General features: G+C 43.7%; 1 protein-coding gene across 4 annotated transcripts in view; it reads left to right on the forward strand.

Moving 5' to 3' along the window:
• Slain1 (SLAIN motif family, member 1) overlaps positions 1-19,020 on the forward strand; it is a 59,638-nt gene that overhangs the window by 30,113 nt on the left and 10,505 nt on the right. For 3 of the 4 annotated variants that reach the window (NM_001393855.1, XM_039093535.2, NM_001014139.2), the window contains 2 exons: positions 9,639-9,788; positions 11,466-11,807. In NM_001393855.1, the coding sequence (NP_001380784.1) occupies positions 9,639-9,788; positions 11,466-11,807 (492 nt within the window). Of the gene's footprint in view, positions 1-8,422; positions 8,573-9,638; positions 9,789-11,465; positions 11,808-19,020 lie in introns of all 4 variants that reach the window. The other variant, NM_001393854.1, reaches the window with a different exon arrangement.

Below are 19,020 nucleotides of genomic sequence, written 5' to 3' on the forward strand. Positions count from 1 at the left end.
ACTTAGGAATGGAGTGGGAGCTATGGGGGGGGGGGTGTCTTTACAAGATAAAGGAAAGCAGGGTGTTCTACCAGGACATGTGTAGTTACTTCCCTGGGAATGGGGTCAGGAGGTGAGGAGAGGGCCCAGTGAAGGTCTGCTGCACACTGAGGATGAGACTGGGGAGATCTGTCCTCAGCCTACAGGCTTCTCTTCCACAGGGGGAGAAGGCCTGTAGGTTCCCACGGGAGTGCCGTTAGGAGGGTGGGAGCTGTGTAGTCCACTGGATCAGTGGGCAAAGAGGAAGGGGAGCAGTGGGCAAGGAGGAAGGGGGAGCTATGCCAGGCATTCTGCTGCAGAGCTGTGAATGAGACTGGGGGACTGGGCGTGGAGGCAGGTAAAAAAAAGCCTACCTGCTTTTCTGGGCGGAGTCAGCCCTCACGGTTACTCCGAGGATCTGACCTAGGAAATGTGGTCCCTCCCTGTGCATGGCTCAGAAAACAGATATTGTAAAGCTGTTAGTGTGCTAACTGTGGTGTTAGCAAAACCGGATGTCTTTGGCTTTGGCAGAGATGGCCATAAACAGAGAGCGTCTTCACATTTTTACGTGGTTGAAGAAAATCAAGAGTACTTCATAGCCCATGAGTATGTTACTAAATTCAACTTTCATTGTGTGCTTGTGAAGGTTCTCTTTCACATAGCCTTGTTTATGTGTATATGTATATATAATGTATATATTATGTGTATATGTATATTATGTATATGTGCATATATATATATTATATGTTATCTGGGCTTTTGGGCTGTTTATTAGTTGGTGCTTTCTTTATTTTTTAAAAAAAAGGCTCCCGGGCTGTTTGTTGTCATCTGTGATGGACAGTTGTCTTCTAGACTCCTGTGTGACTGTCTTTACTTTTACCCAAGGCATCTGAAATCATAGTAGGGTTATCTTCGGTCCCTTGTATTTGCTTTATTTCCCTTATGGATTTTGACAACTCCCATTAACAGGGTGTCTACCAAATATCAACCATAGAAACCTGAGCCCATCAGATAAAAATCTTGAAGAGAATCAAAAGACAGATACTTGATAACATCTTCAGATGTCTTATTGATACTTATAAAAATATTTTTCTAAAGATATGCTAAAAAACATTTTCTAAACAAATCTCTTTGCTTTTCCATGGTTAGCTGTTTTTTTTTTTTCTTGTTGTTGTTGTTGCTGTTTTTTTTTTTTAAATTTTCCATGGCAGTCATTTCAGACTGTTGTTACAGTGTATCAGGTCAGGGGTGTAGTCATCCATGGCAGTCCTTTCAGACTGTTGTTACAGTGTATCAGGTCAGGGGTGTAGTCATCCATGGCAGTCATTTCAGACTGTTGTTACAGTGTATCAGGTCAGGGGTGTAGTCATCCATGGCAGTCCTTTCAGACTGTTGTTACAGTGTATCAGGTCAGGGGTGTAGTCATCCATGGCAGTCATTTCAGACTGTTGTTACAGTGTGTTAGGGGAGGAGTCAGTGTAGAGGGCTTGTTTAGAGTGTGTAAAGTCCTTGAATCAGCACTGAAACTAGCACCATTGCTATGGGAAACCCTTTATGCCAGCCTCTGCTCCTCACAATATTTATTGCTCCCTAGTTTATACCTGACAGGTCCTTATGACCTACATCCATCTCCTGTGAGCTCCTTTCCTACTTTCCAAGGCTCCACTCCAAAGCTGCCCCCCTTCCCTCCCTCTCTGCCATTCCTGATTAGCAGACTTGCCTTCCCTTTTCACGTGCTCCCTCACCCCCACGGTCTGTTCTCTTCACTCTGTGAACTCATGCATGCCCTTACTCCTACACACTACCCCCTTTCCCCTTATCCATGAGCCCTTCCTAGCTCCAGCCACCTTTCTCCTCGCTCTTTGTAATCAAGCTCTCTTTAAAGACCTTCTCCGTCCCCCATCTGCTCCATCTGTTCGCACTTGTGTCCCCGAATTGCTTTGTGATTTGTATTCACTAGGTCTGAGTTGCCCTGGCCTCTCCCTTAGTTCTCCTCTGCCACATCCCTCTGACAGTGGCTGTGGCTCCCACACTGACCCCTCCCTACTATTCTTTTGTCTTGCTTTATTGTGTTTTTGTCTCATACTCATCTTTTCTTTGAGCCCTTTGTCCTTCAAGGTGGCTTTTCTCAGGTTCCTTGACTGATTCTCCATATATCTTTTCTTTAACTTCTTTTCCCATTAGTTTTCATGGAATTCATGTGAATTCCTTTGCCTCAGTCTCTCGAGTTCTTGGGTTAAGGATCTTGGCTCCAAATATCCATTCTTAATTAGTCTTATCTTAAATCCATTGTCTTCTCACGTGAGTTTAGTCATGGCCGTGTCCCCCTCCATCCAGCACCTGCTTATTGGACTTTTCTGCATCTGTCTGCTGTCCACTCCTGAGTGCTAAGTCTGTACTAGGTACCTAACAGGTGGGCCTGTCCTGCAGCCACCTCAGCTGAGCTCAGTTCAGTTTCACATGTATGTCTTGCCTTCGTCTCAGTGGGTGGTGTGACGACGTGTTCTTCCTTCCTCCACTCCCATGTTCCCTGGGTAGTAGACAGCTCCACCGCAGCTCAGGTGATAGCTTATTGTGCCCATCTGACCGGGTGTTCTGAGCATGCTTTAGTGAGGACAGCGTCTCCCTAAATCTGCTGGGGAAGCCTCCCAGTCGTCAGTCTGTGTGCTTTTAGCTCATCTGCATGCCAATCGTCATAAAATACAGATCTAGTTCGCCTCTCTCCCTGTCAAAGTCAGACTGCAACCATGTCCATATCCAGAGTTCGTGACTTCCCCAGTCCTACCAATGCGTCTAGAGCCAGCCCATCTCACGTGTGCCCTCAGCCATGGCCTAAATGAACACTTGCAACTCAAGGCTGGATACTGCCCTTCCATGCCTCTGCACCTCTGCTGGTGCTCTCCATCCCAGGAGGGCATTTTGCCACACAAAGCTTCCTCCTCCGCTGCCAAGGGCCCTTTGAAACGTCATGTCTTCTGTTGGAAACTCTCCTCACTGTGCGAGCTTCATTCTGCGTGTGCTTCACTCCCATTCTCCCTGTGCTTCACTGTACTTCCTGTTTCCCTGCTGCCTGCTTCCCTTCTGCAATAGCTGCTCTTTAGAAATTGGAGTGGGAAGGAGGGTGAACATCCCCATATTTTATTCATCTCAGTGTCTGTGGCATCTGGTACTTTACAGTGTGATAGTGGGTGCCTGCCCAAGTGGAGGGAGAAATGAATTTTCAAAGGCAGGTGGGAGCATAAGAGCCCAGCATGCTTCCCAGCGTGAGCCCCCGGGAGCAGGAGGATCTCCAATGTGTTTCTATGAGGAAGAGTCAGTCGCCACTAGAGACTGACCTTCAGTGCTTTCTGTATCTCTTGGCAAATACTGAATGGCTCTGGTTGCCTTTTGTAAATAGTGATGGTCTGAATCATTCTGCAGCTTTTCTTTCTTTTCTTTCCCTTCTTCCCCACCACCCCCTGTCTGTCTGTCTCTCTCTCTCTGGCCAGAGTTGCACTAGACTTTGCACACAAATATTGAAATGACAGTTGGCCAGCTCCACAAGGCTACTATAGGAAAGGATGGAGAATATATTTTAGCTAGTCAAGAAGAGAAGCCATGAGCAAAAAGTCACAAAATCATGACCTATTTTAAAAGTGGGTGTGTGTAAACTTGGAGGAGCCAGTGCTAGGCTCCTTTAGAAAGCCTGTTTGAGCAGGATCACTCTGCCCTTCTGGGGTGACACTGACTCTAGGTCACACGGTTTCTCTGAGGGTGGTTAGGAAACTGGTGGGTTAGGACTTGACGTAGTGTCTGTGTGCTGCAGTGTTGCCTTGTACATGAGAGTGTAGTAAGAAGGGGGAAGGGTAAAGTGGAGATTAGAAATGAGAAGAGTACTGTGAGATAGATAGATGTTCCTAGAAAGATCAAGGCTTTGCCCTCCGAGGACACCCCGCCCGATTAAACAGCACAGATGCTGTGTGACCGACACAGCGTACGCATAGGGACTGAAGGTCTAGGCTCTCTTGAAGATTTTAGATGTTTGCTTTCCTAGACTGAGGACGACTGCTTGGGTTTTTTTGTGCGGTTTACTGCCAACTGGCTGGTGTTTTCATTTTAACTGTACACATTAAACAATGACCCCCTCCCCTTAGCTAATTTTTACAGGTTGGTTTTCCCAGTCACAGATCTTCACCAATATAAAAATTGCTGGGGAGGGGGGGATCACAGGGTTAATACTGATTAAGCTCAGTGAATTAGTTATGAGTGTGGGGAAGTGTTTCTTCCACTGAATGTATTACTGATTTGAAATGTCTAATTATACTCAACTTTGTCTTCAAAGACATTATACTGAACACTGCTATTTTAAGTTTCAGGTATTGGATAAAATAGTGTAGCTGCCAAGTTGGGAACGGTGGGCTGGTTTTAAAGTAGGTAGGTACTAGTTTATCTGGTTTAAGTTGTGTGTACTACCTTCAACCAGATCCCAAATGACTTAAAGCATCCAGGAGGGAGCTTCTCTCCACTGAGTGCACAATATGAAAATAGTGGCTTATGGAATAACTGAATGCACTGGTTGTTTTCTTTATTTATATGACGTGTGGGTGTCTGTGATTGTATACCATGTGCACTAAGCTGTGGAAGCCATAAGGGGGCATTAAATCCTCTGGAGCTGAGTCGGTGGTTGTGAGCCACCTGGTATAGGGGTTGGGAACGCAGCTCAGGTCCCAGGAAGAGTGGCCCTGCACCATCTCCCTAGCCCCATGTTTCTTGGTTTTTGAACTCTGTTTAATGTAGAACTGATCTCTGAGGATGATCACTGAGATTTTAATTAGATCACGTTTTTCTTACATGTGAATTAGATCATGTTAATTCTTCAGTTTGAGCTTGATAATGTGCAGAGACAGTGAAATCTGAATATTCCCTCTATTTTTTGTGAGCCTAGGCAACACTGGTTGTAGGTCTGTCAGTGCTTCTGAGGTCTTCTCCGTCCTCCATCCACACAGTAAGGTTTGCAGCGGGGTGCAGAACCTGTAAGTTCTTTCCGAAAGCAACAACTGTCTGATATCTTCCCATGATTGTCTTAGTGTAATCACTGGAGGACTTGTGTAGGACTTCTTTTTCTTGTAGTTATGGACAAGAAGTATAAAAATAATTTCGTTACTGTTTATTTTAAATTTGAAAACTTGAAGGTGCCCAGAAAATAAGCACATTCGACTTTTTCTCCCGGAAGGGGTTGGAAGAAGCACAGTTCGTGTCATGTCCAGCGTTTCCTACAGCTAACCCTGTTTATAGAATAGGAGAGAAGGAAAATCATCATGGAGGAGCCAATCGCCTGTTTTGGGGAAGATTGTCTTCCTCTTCTTAGGGTCATTTTGGGCATCTCTGAGTACCTAACAATTTAACATCTTTGTATTAAGAAAGTCCACTCTGGGGGCTGGGGATTTAGCTCAGTGGTAGAGCGCTTACCTAGGAAGCGCAAGGCCCTGGGTTCGGTCCCCAGCTCCGAAAAAAAGAACCAAAAAAAAAAAAAAAAAAAAAAAAAGAAAGTCCACTCTGTTAGCTGGGTGTGATGGCATAGACTTGTAATTCCAGCACTCTGCCCATAGAAGTAGGGCCAGGAGTTCAAGGCCAGCCTCAGTTACATAGGGAGTTTGAAGCCCGTGTGTGTTCTGAGAAAAAACAAACACAGCAAATCCCGAAGTAACCAAACTGGCCACATTAAACTGCCCCTTGAAATGTTCTGTGTTGTTTGTTACTTAGAAAGTTGTTTCTGTTGCGGATTGTTAGCTCCACAAAGAGGACCAAAGAGGAAACAACCCTTCCGCCTCTTGCTCCCTTCCCTTCTCCCCCACATCGTAACTGTGGGCACTGATAGAGCAACATTGTTTTGTGAGATGGCCTCTATAATAATTCTCCTCCCTCTCCCTAAATGCCTAGCTCCTTTCTGAAAGGCAATATAGAATGCTCTTTCTTGCAATAGATGTTCTCTGTATCTAGCTGTGATCTGGCTGTCATGGCCACAATAACTGTGCCATTGTGCAAGAAGGCTGGGTCACTGTACTCATTGTGCAGAATAATGAGTGCTGTTCACTTGTGATGTGTTGTCCCCCTGCATCTGTGGGTGAGAACACGGAGTCATTGTAATTTGCCTGGCGTACGATCAAACTCCTATAAAATATCATTGTCTGTCAACCAAGTTAGCAGTCACAAAGAACTATTGACTTTGTTGTTTATACACAGAATTTGTAATGGCAGCCAGAGACCCTGTGATTGAGACTGAAGGTGGTAAGAACAGCCACGTGGTATGTGTGCTAGCTGCAATTTTGTGGTATATTGGGGTGTGGGGGGTCAAGTTCTGAGAGTCTGTGCCTGCTCTGGCTCAGTAAGAACTGCTGAAGCACAGACATACAAGTTAAATATGAGACTCACAGCGCCTGTGTCAGTTAGGAACCAGACCTTATGACGCCATCTCTCAGGCAACCTGTGGATTCTGAATAGAGTGGCTTTCCTCACTTATATATGGAGTAAAGTCATATTTACATAATTGAAGCAGTGCTCATCTCTTAAGGCTCTGCTCCTTTAAGTGACCTTAATGGGATTTTCAAGGAGCTGCAGCATCCCACTCCTCCAGCTTACTGTTTGCTTGACTGTCCCCATCCACCATCTCCCCGGCATCCCAGGGGCCACTTCAAGCCCTTCTCAGTGTTGGGTGGATGCTCTTTATCAGGCACCAAAGAAAGGCCCTGGGTGCTTTGTAGGGTTGGTCTTTTTGTTTTGAGTTTGGGGTTTAGGAGAGGGGGCTGCTGCTGCTGTTTCTTCTTCTTCTTCTTCTTCTTCTTCTTCTTCTTCTTCTTCTTCTTCTTCTTCTTCTTCTTCTTCTTCTTCTTCTTCTTCTTCTTCCTCTTCCTCTTCGTCGTCGTCATCTTCTTCTTCTTCTTCTTCTTCTTCTTCTTCTTCTTCTTCTTCTTCTTCTTCTTCTTCTTCTTCTTCTTCTCTTCTTCTTCTTCCTCCTCCTCCTCCTGTCCTCCTCCTCTCCTCCTCTTCCTCCTCCTCCTCTTCCTCTTTCTTCTCACTTTAAGTTATATCAGAACATTTAGAATGTGTAAACTACATTATTTTTTCAAAGCGAAATCTAAAACCGACTGACGAACTGCTTTCTTCTTTCTGCTTACGGTGTTGTCTAGGGTCTGCCTTTGGCAGACGTACACTTTGACCACTAAAGTGATTTGTCTGCTGTGAAGACAGAGGAAATGATGTTTGTGATCCACTAAAGATCCTCACCCCGTCTTTTTTATTTAAAATGTAAAATTAACAAGGAGGAGGAGGAGGGGGATGTAGGCCGATCAGTATATGTGCAGTAGCTGAAGAATTAGATTACGTGGTGACTGTAGGCACATTTCCTTTGTGTTCTCTTCAGTTCTGTATCAAAGTAGTATTATGAAGAAATTAATCTGATAATCTGCCTTTAAAACTCACATGCACAATATCTGTTCTTTGCAGAAAGTCTACAGATTCTTATAAAAGAAAGGCAATCATTAGTGGTCTCTACCAATACGGTCTAAATTCGCTGTCTTGACGTGTTCATGCAGAGAGCTTTCCATGGTGCAGAAACATTTCCCCCAAAGCTTGTCTTTGACCCAGGGCCCTTGGAAACACAGTAGTCCTTCTGAGTTTGTCTTGCAATCCAAAGCCAAATTTCTACATCAGAATTTAAGGACCGACTTGTTTAATTTGTGTGAATATTTTTCCCTGTGTGTCTGCATGCATTCCACACGCATGCCTGGTGCTCGTGGAGCTCCGAACCTCTTCCAGAAGAACCGGCTTTATGAAGGGTTGTGAGCCACCATGTGGAAGCAAGCACAGGGCCTCTGCCAGAGCAGCAGGCACTCCTGACTGCTTCTGTCTCTTTAGATTTATCTGTATAAGAGTTTTTGATCAGTATGTTCCGAAATTAACTGCATTGAAAGTAGACCAAACAATTTTTAGGGCTCTGGACGTTTAATAATAAGAACATGTCCTCAAACTTTTAGAAACGTCAAGTTTTTTTTTTATCCCCTTCAATATTGTTGGTTTTATGTGACCACAAAACACTACATTTTTATTCAGAAGTGGAAAATACTTCTAACGTAGAAGCTTCAATTTTCCATTTTTATATTGAATTTAATCAGAACGAGGCAGATTTGCTATTTCTCAGTAGTTGCATGAATGGTGCCTAACTCATAAATGGCTTGTTTTTACATGTTTAATGGAAGTCAGTTAACATATGAAAAGTTGCTTTGTTTAATTTTCTTAAAAACAAAAGAAAACAAGACAAAAACAAAAACAAAAAATACCCCAAAACAACTCTCCTCCTTTTTACCCTCTGATGAACCAGCGTCTGTCTGTGTAGTGCTAACTGCTGCTGTTTTTGCTTCCGTGACAGCGAGCCGATGGCGGAGTCTCTTCTCTTCACCTGCCTCCCTGGCTTTCCCTTATAGCCCTGTTGCAAGACTCAGCCCTTATAGCAATGGCATTAGTACTCCCAGCTCCTCTAAAACCTCCAACAAAGCAATACTAACACCCGAAAGAACAGGTAATGTTTCAGTTCCTGACTAGCTGCTTGCTTTGCTACTTAGCGGTGAAACAGGACGCACGCGTCCATCTGCCGCGGGAAAGCCCGAGGGTGACCCAGTATCTTGGAGGTTATGCCGCACGCTTCCTCTGAGTACGGAAAGCGCATGCGTCCATGTGCTTGTTTACCGCTTGGCTAGGTCGTGTTTGGTTGATCGCTTGCCCTCTTTAGCGAAAGCACACGTGTAGGTTCGCGTTTCTAAGTGCTTGGCATGGATGCGGTATGAGTTTAGGTACTTCTTTACTGATTTCAAGATTGCATGACTTCATGTCATTTTCTAGAGTTTGTTTTCTGTTAGGTGTTTGAATCCAGGCCTCAGCAGAAGGAATGGTGGTGTTGGATTTTTATCAGATTAGAGTCCCACCATTGCTTTTTTTCATCCCGGCATTGGTGTGAACGCATCACAATAATACTTTAATCAGGCTCCTTTCTTTAGCTCATTGATTATTTTCCCCTGGGTATCAAGTCTCCTGTGATTGCTCACTGGTCTAAATTATGAAGTTGTATATATGATTTTGCACAAAGTGTCTTTTATGCATGGTGTTTTCCATTTATGGCACTACTGTGTCTGCCCATTAAAAATGGAGTAGGTTAGATTTAATTGTGAAATTAAACTTGTTGACAGAGATAGTCATCTGATTATTCATTAAAAGTACATATATTCATATTAATTATGTATGCATGTATGCATTTATATACATAAATATTTATATATGATCTTTTTTTTCTTAGCATATGTGTGTGTATCCTCAAAAACCACTCCCTTGGATTATGGCACTAATTTTCTAGTAGACTATATTAGAATGATTTTGCTTTCATTCTAGAGGTTGGATTTTAAAAAAAGTAAATAAATAGTTTTATGCTTCTAATTTGTAAACATGTAAAGATATATTTTTTGCTTGTCAAACGGTGATATGTCAGTCTTCTTGTGACATGTGAACAAGAAAAATGCTACTTGTATATGAGTTATAACACACGTACACTTAAGGATTTCCATAAACAATAACATGTTCCCTTTATGTTTTAGGTTATACCTCCAGGGGCTCCCCACTTAGTCCACAGTCATCTATCGACAGTGAGCTGAGTACCTCAGAGTTGGAGGATGATTCTATATCCATGGGCTACAAGTTACAGGACCTTACTGACGTCCAGATCATGGCTCGTCTGCAAGAAGAGAGTATGTTCTTCTTAATTGGGAGACACAAGGCCCCCACATGGTCAATAAAGTGGTGGAGAGTCATGCACTTTTCCCAGGGAGTGGGCAGACAAGTGGATTCTTTGTTTTGTATCAGCTTCCTTTGTAGAAGAAGAGTTACAATGTTCCTTAAGTGCTGAAGAAGGTTGTAGGTGTTAGGGGAACTCTCAGCATCACATTGATCTGTGGAGACTGTAGGCATTCTCGAACATTCCTCTCATAGCAATAGGTAAAAATGAACACGCAAACGTTCTCTGCGTCTTTATTTGCAATGGCTTCTATCGGTTACTTTTCTGCTGTTGTGGTTAAACACCATAAGCACAGGCTGCTTAAGCAAGAAAGAGTTTATTTCCCTTACGGTTAAAGAGGGGTGAGAGTCCACCGTGGCATGGTGCAGGTATGGCAGCAAGCAGCGGGCATGGTGTCAGGAGAAGGAAGCCAAGAGATCACACCTTTCACAGCAAACTGGAAGCAGGAGAGTGAACTGGAAGTAGGGCAAGGCTGTGAACTCTCAAGGCTGGTAGCTAGTGGTACTTCTTCAGCAGGACTCACGGCTCCTAAATGTCTCCGAGCAGCACTCTCCACCGGAGAACAAGTGCTCAAATGGGGAAGCCTTTGGAGGAGGGCAGTTCTCATTTAGATCACCAGTTTCCAGCTGGAATGTGTTTAGATGCCCTTCAGTAATGAATGCTTAAAGAAGCGTGTGATGTCACGTGAGAAAGCATTACTCATCAGTAAACAGGAACCAGCTTGTTTGGGGATTCTCTTTCAGACCAGCACAGCAGGAACTGTTAAACATACCAGCTTCCTCATTTTACAATCAGTCAAGAGTACTATGAAACACTCAGTGATACTTAGAGGAGATCTGAGAATTAGATGCATATCTAAGAGTAAGGCGGTTACTTAGTATCATTGATGGTGAATTGATTAGTGCTTAGTCTAAAATGTGAGGGAAGATTGATGTCATTTTTATACATTAAGTAGCCATGAAGAGACTACTTTAAAAATTGGCTACGGGCAATGTTAGTAATGAAAAGCTGCATTATGATAACTCATAATAGCGAAAAACAAAGACAGCGTGTCTATCTTTGGGGTGGTTGCTCTCTAGGATGGCCTAAAACTACTGAGGTGTTGAAACATCAATCATGCTCTGAAGAAATCATAGCTAGTAATATAAAAGAAGGTGAGAGATGACTTTGTTAGGAAATATTTGCTCCTCAGGCTTTAAACTTTCTTCTTAGCCCTGAGCGTTGGTAGAGGGAGCAGGAACCTTACTGTGTCAGGGAATTGGTTGGTGTAATTCTTCTAGCTCACAGGAATTTGTGGTTATGATGATTGTTTCATCCTAAACTCTGCCTTCCTAACTGTCTTCCAACTTGAAAAGGGATAATTGGGACGATTTTACAGGTAATGGTTTCTGGAGCCGAAGCAGGTAGATCTGATCTTCACAGCCACGGGGAGATAATTTTTTCAACACTGACTGACCTAATGTGATTGATAGATAAATAATTTTTGTTTGTGTATGGGGGGCCGTTAATGACCTTAAACAAAATGTATCCTTGTATGGGTAACTTATTGTCATTTTAAAATAAAAACAGGAATTGCGGTTTAATGCTGGTCACTGTGAACTGCCTCATGAAGTACTGTCTGTCTCCCTAGGCCTCAGGCAAGACTGTGCTTCCACTTCAGGATCTGTGTCCAGGAACAGCTCCACCATTTCCCTGAGCTCAGGGAAAAAGGGGACGTGCAGTGATCAAGAGTACGATCGGTATAGCCTGGAGGACGAGGAAGAATTCGACCATTTGCCACCACCTCAGCCCCGACTTCCGAGGTGTTCACCCTTCCAAAGAGGCATCCCCCACTCACAGACTTTCTCCAGCATTCGGGATTGCAGGAGGAGCCCCAGTTCCCAGTATTTCCCTTCAAATAATTTCCAGCAGCCACAGTATTATTCACCTCAAGCCCAAACTCCAGATCAGCAACCAAATAGGACCAATGGAGGTAGGTTATGTCTCCAGCCAGTAAATCCTTGGCGGGTGCTTCTCAGGTCTAAGTTTATGCTCATGACCTTATCAACTTCATCTAAAGTTGACTACCTTCTAGCTATGGCTCAGTTCACAGATTTCTGACTTCAGGAAAACCATCACGATGTTCCTGTCTCAGAATGATATTCATGTATCTTTTGTGTATTTGTTTATGTACCGCAAACACACACACTCACACACCACACACACATACACACCACACACACATACACACCACACACACACACCAAACACACACACACACATTGTACACACACATATACCACACACACATACCACACACACACACACATTGTACACACACATATACCACACACACATACCACACACATCACACACATACATACCACACACAAACCACATGTACACACCACACACTTACACACCACACACACACATATATACGTACCACACACACACCACACACATACACCACACACACACCCCAAACACACACACCCCGCACATACACAGTACATACACGTGTATATACATACACCACACACATGTGTACACACACCAAACACCACACAGGTGTACACACATGTATACACACCACACACATACCACACGTGTGCACACATGTGTACACAGATATACCACACAGACTCACCTCACACACACATGTACACACATGCACACACGTAAAAACATTACACTCACACCATACACACTCACACCTCACACACATGTATACATGCACGCACGCACGCACGCACACGTACACAGAGGCAGAGGTTAGAGGTCAAAATGGCCTTAATATCCACTGTTCTTGCTCTCTTGCCTTCTTGCTCCTGCTCTTGCGCTCTGTTCTCTCTCTTTGTTCTCTCCCCATCTCTCTCCACCCCCCCCCCCACATGCTCATGGCTGGCCTCTACTTCTCCACTTCTCTACTCTCTTTCTCTCTGCCTTTCTCTGTCTCTACTGCCCTCTCAGCTCCCCTCCCCATGAATAAACGTTTCCCACGGAATCTGGCTATATGGGCTGGCTAGCAAGCCTCAGGGTTTGTTCTGTCTGCTTTCCCAGAGCTGCAGGGGTGTTTCTCCTTTTTAATGTGGGTGCTGGGACATCTGATCTCAGGCCTCACGCCGGTGTTGCATGCACTGTACTGACTGAACCATCTCTCCAGCCCCCGAGAGTGGAGATCTTTATGTTGCTGTCTGTCTGTCCACTGTGAGGTGCAGTGTTGGGCAGGCTGAAGGCTTCATGGCTGAGCTCCGTGTGGTAAAGGCCCCCCTATTGCATTAACAGTATCAATAGCCATTTACTGTGGATTTGGGCTAGAATCAACCATGAAGATTTGGGAGCCTGCTGCTCTTGCACCCTCAGATTTAGGGGGGTTTGGGGAAGTATGAATCAAATTCCTAACTTCAAATTAATAGGCATAAAGCAGTTGGATGAGTGATGTAGCCGTTCCGTGTTTTAATGAGAAATTGACCAGTAATGTCAGTGTAGTGAGTTATAATTCTCTTTCAAGTGTCATTAGGTGAATACAAATTGGGTTAGCGATCAAACAGTCTTAGTTTTCTCCTTTCCTTTCTCTGTACTTGAGTTACCACTGCAAACTAAAAAAGTTCATTTTGGAAGTGCTGAAAGCTTTGTAGTCCAATATTTCTGTTAATCCGCTCAGATTTTAAACTTGAGAGCATTGGCTAAAGAAAGTCCCAGCAGCTAAGACCTTAAAGCTCCCACTGCAGGCAGATGGTGCTGCATTCTCCGTGCTACTGGATGGCGTGACACCATGTGGCAGCTGGAGGATGACACTAGGCACCACAGTGGGGTTTGTCCTGCAAGCTCTACATCTTGGTTGCCGTTGTCAGTGGACTGCGCTCCTCTGTGCTGCTGTTTCTGCCCTGGAAAAGTGTTAACGCGTTCATGAGACGCCGTTTAAAAGGACTGGGTTTCCCTGAAGTTCACGCTCTGATGCTGCTCATAGGAAAGTGGATGCACACTGCAGACCAGGATCTGACTGCGGCCATTTTATTTTTCCTAAGTCTTTCTTGACATGAAGGGACATAGAACACACAGGTAATTTCCAGGACGTGCCTCTGAGTAATCAGCTTCGTCGCTGTTAGCACAGGCTCTGACGTCAGCAGGCCCTGAGTTCCGGTCCCGCCCTCCCACTCAGCCCTTTCAGGCTGAAAGTTCCTGGGGTCCTTTACCTTTGGTTTTCTTAACTGTAAAAATGAAGAAAAGATAGCATCTAACTTTCAGAAAACATCACTGTGATTTACATCGAACCATCTGGTGTATTTTTCCCAATTTAAATATGTTATAAGGAATGAATTAAATAATGAACACTGCCGTGCCTGGAGTAGATGTGCTGAATAGAACTTCTCTCCCACTCCACCTACACTTTTTGAACATTTTTGAACATATGGCTTAGATATCTGAGCTTTCAATGTTGTTTGAACCAACTTACGGAAGAAAATGGTAACTTTGAGAGTAACCAACGTTTTTCTGCTACTAAAATAATATAGATGGGAGGAGATTAATTATTAGCTCTTCAATTTATTTTTTAAAATGATAATGAGACATTTAATGCGGTACATAATGTTGCAGGGGGGTTGTTGGGGGAATCCTGGGGTAAATCGGGGCCTAGAAGCAAAGAGTAGATATGATAAAGAAACATTGCATTTGTGTATGAAACGTTTTAAGAATAAATAAAATATTATTTTAAATATATACTGAATTTTATATAATTGCTGGGACCATAAACCAAACTGGCAATATGGAACACACTTTTAATCCCAGCACTGGAGAGGCAGAGACAGGGGCAGGGGTGGGGGCAGGGGGCAGGGGGCAGGGGGCAGGGGGCAGGGGGATCGGGGATCTCTAAGTTTGAGATGTACCTGGTCTACATGGTGAGTCTAGGTAAGCCAAGCCTACATAGTGAGACTCTGCTCAAACAACCAAAACCACAATCTAAATAAAACAGCAGCAACTTAAAAGGCTAGAAATAGATTTTTTTAATTTATTAATTTTTTTTTGTGACTCCTACACTGTCTAGTTTTGAAAGAAGACTGCCTGTGAAAGTTCTTGACAGGTTTCGGTAATCTTTGAATTGGGAGTATATTTGTCAGACAGAGAATAACAGAAGTAACTAAGTTTTGCACATTCTTTTCTACCATCCTGTATTCCTCAGGGTTTGGTTGTGTGATTCACAGACCCCTTCCAGGGGTTCATGCTGTATTGATGGCAGGTGAAACTGGGGCCTCCTTGTGGTGTCACCTTGGTTTCTGAGCTGTCTTTGTTCCACAGAAGGCTGAGTCTCGCTGTCCCCACTGACTGAACATCTCAACTCTTCTCACGGTTTCTTCCACCTTTCTGTTGTATATTGCTCCTTGAAGATGAAATTTCTGATTTCTTAGGAAAATGGAATTAGGACATAGCTTTTCAGTTCTTGGACCTGAAAGTATGTGCTCTTATGAATATATTCCAGATGGTTTGCCCGGGAAGTGAACCATGTTTCCAGATGGTCTGATTCAACCGGAGACCACAGCTCACTTGGAAGTGTCCGAGTATTTACACTCGGACAGCTTATCAGGAAGGGCGTATTTCAGGGTGATGGTGTTAGGAAATTGACTTGGTACCCAAGTACATGTTAAGGCTGCTTTTAAAGACCAGTGTGTCTGGATTAATGGAGATTAACCACACATGACTTACGTGTTCACCTAGATTATGGTTTGAGGGGGGAACTGTAACAAACGATATTCTTGGGATATTTGGGAAATGTTGCTTATGAGCTATGAGACTGTGCTTAGATGTGATAAAAGCATTGTGATTCTATACCGGTCTCTTCATCTTAGAGCATACGCATTTGGGGTTAAGGTATCAAGAATCTGAAGGCGTTATACTGTTGGAAGTTCATCTTAACACAGCCATTTGTGTGCTAACTGGCAGGATGAAACGGTGGGTCGCTCTAGGAAGAAAACACACCTGGGCTCATGGCGGTTTTTAATTTTGCTACATTAAAAACATGGTAGATTTAAAAAAAAACTACTTTGAATTTGAATTAATTAATTTATAGCACTGGGGACTTACCTAGGGACTAATCTGGGTTAGGCAAACTGTTTTACCATTGAACCACACACTATCAGCCCCTGGAATTAAAATTTCAAACTGTAGAAGCTCAATCTTCTAATTAGCAGAGAGTGATTGTTTCCCTGTGTCTCTATGCCACCTAAAAATACAAATAGTGAGAATGGTTCGGTGTCATATAAACCCAGGTCCTTCGTCACCACATCAAGTTTGTGATGTCAAGAGACCTAGCTGTGGGTTCTGAGAGTTTATACCTTCTCTTGACACACACACACGCACACACACATGCACTCGCACACACGCACGCACACACACGCACGCACACACGCACACACACACACGCGCACACGCACACACAGGCACACACACACACGCACACACACACGCGCGCGCACACACACACACGCACACACACACACGCACACACACTGTGGAGTATATTACATTGCCTGCTGTAAGGGGCTGTGGACTTTAGTATTGGGAGATGTACTATTGAAAGTCAGCCTCAAGTGGGGGTAGGAATGCAGTGAGCACATTGGCTTAGGGCTTGGATCATTGGTGAAGCTGGGCTTACTCTCCAGTATTAGGAGTCCAGGGGAGCCTCGAGGAGATAGTCTTTCCTTCATCTGATGGTCTGTTTTCTGGCTTTGTTACCCATTTTCTCAAGTCAAAGGATATGAAATGGAAAATATTAGAAATCAACCATGCTGCCAGTTTTGTGTCAACTTGATACAAGGTAGTGTAACTGGTGCAGAGGGAGCCTTGATAGATTGGGCTACAAGCAGGCGATGGATGTGGGAGGGCCCAGCCCATTGTGGGTCATACCATCCTTAGGCATGTTCTGTGTGGTTCTATAAGAAAGCAGGCTGAGCAAGCCATGGGGAACAAGCCAGTAAGATGCATGCATCCCTCTGTGACTTCTGCATCAGCTCCTGCCTCCAAGTTCCTGCTCTGTCTGAGTTCTTGTCCTGGCTTCCTTCCATGATGAATAGTGATATGAAAGTATGAGCCAAAAATCAACCCTTTCCCTCCACAGCTTGCTTTTGGCCATGGCGTTTCATCACAGCAATAGAAACCCTAAGATATAAACAATCGATTTTAAATAGCTTTTATTATTGACTTGCTTGTAAACTTTTACTAATCCCTTATCATAGGTTTAAATGTTCAAGAGAAACAGCGTATGTACGTTCTGGTACTCTGTATGGTTTTAGACCTTTGAGGTTTTGGAAGGAATCCCCTGAGAGCAAGGGGAAAGAACTGTAATGGAGAAAATAGAAATAGAGGAATCTGTGGCAGGGGCATCACTGACGGGGAAAATGGGAGTGGCAGCCAGTGCGTGTATAGAATTGCTCCTCTCTAAAGGAGAAGTTGTACATGCTCATAACGGATCAGCAAGAGTCTACAAGGTGTAGATACACTGGCCTTCCATCATTGCACGCTCTAACATTTCTTACTGTACTATGCCCGTTGTACTCGTTTGGTGTTCTGTATTCCCTAGACTACACCAGAGAGCAAAAGGCTGTTGGACAGAGGTACAGTTCAAGAACAGGAGCAATGAAGGGGACGCCGTGTGTAAGAGAGAAGATAGAGGGATCTGGGTTGATTTGTATCACGAGGAGTCAAATACATCTCTGGCTTCTGACTTAGCTTGCAAAAAATTATGACCGTCAGACTGTATGCCCAGATCCACACTCTGGTGTATTGGGGTATAAATAAAGATAATTATTAACAGATTCGAGCAAAAAAAAAACACATTAAAAACAAGAAAAACAAATTTAGACATTACCGTGTTTGCGATCTCCCAAAAATTCAGCCCTGTGTTTGAAAATGTTATTTAATATTTAATTTTTTTCATTTTGGGGAAACTGAATTTATCTTAGTTTTCCCTCTAGGATGTTGGAACTGAAGATATGAACTCAAGAGAATTGGAAACTGTGGTAGTCTCACACACTAGGGCATCCCCAACATACAGAGTGTTTGGCCTTTAACATATACACCATAGGTATTTCTCTGTTCATTCCTCCCATGGAATGAAGAGATGTGTTCAATGGGGAACCGCTGCATCCAGTTAAGGGAGTATCCCGTGTCATTGGGAACGGGTGAATGGCAGGAATGGGGCATCAGGAGACACGCCTAGTGGTGTGTGTTGTTGAGCCTGTAGCCTGTAGCTTAATCTGACCCACGTTCAGAGTTGGGGCTTTGGGGTGGAGGTGAGAAGGCTGGGAACCGACAGAGCAGAACTAGGGCTTCCGGATGTGTCCCTGTGTTTTTGAAGAGTGTGGCAGGGTTTGTGGAAACCAGCTAAGTGGGTTTAGTGGACTGGGTGTCATAAATGAGCTGTGAACTATGATGCTGGAAGGAATATTAGAACTGACTAGATTTGGAATCTAGAGTTCAGTGGGGAGCGAATCTGGGCAAGGGCGTGGCCCTACATGGTGTACACTTAAAGGGAAAAGAAACGAAGTCCAGTTTGGTGCTTGCTCCAGTTCAGACGTAAGCTTTGTTTTCTGAGTGTTATGACCTGTGTGATAAAGGAGGAGAGGGTCATGCTAGAAAGAACTAATTACCTTGAACTGATTCTCCTTGCTTTCAAAGCTGAGCTGTTTGTAACTCTCTGCTGCCTCCTGGTGGCAGAAGGAGCACCTAGCAGGAGAGAAACAAAAATAATCAGGTCATTCGGTCTTTTGATCTTTTTTGAATGAGCAAACAAGCTTGCATATGAGGAGGGTTAGTGCTTTGAAGAAGTTAATGATAGTGACTGGCAGCTATCCTAATACAGTTCGAATTGGAATTTTATTTATTCCATTTTGACCTGTTACCAAAGTAAGTTTTGGTTTTGAGTTTCTTATTTTTTTAGTGATTTTATTTCTAAAGAGCTGCAGGGTTATTTTCTAACCGTATTTGATGGGAGTGTTAATTCATTTACTGAGCAGTAAGGAAAAAGCCAGATGGCTTTTTTCTATTTTATAGAATATGTGTCTTTTTCAACAATGTATCATCAGTTAGAATATTCTAGAGTGCACATTGCCCATCTAAGAGATTGGTTCTCCCTTAGTCTGTTTGTAATGGACGTGCTGTTTTTTTTCTGTGTCATTGATCAAAATGGCATTTTTGTTTATTTACTTCGA

The sequence above is a fragment of the Rattus norvegicus genome, chromosome 15, assembly GCF_036323735.1.
Source record: "Rattus norvegicus strain BN/NHsdMcwi chromosome 15, GRCr8, whole genome shotgun sequence".
In the NCBI taxonomy this organism is placed as follows: domain Eukaryota; kingdom Metazoa; phylum Chordata; class Mammalia; order Rodentia; family Muridae; genus Rattus; species Rattus norvegicus.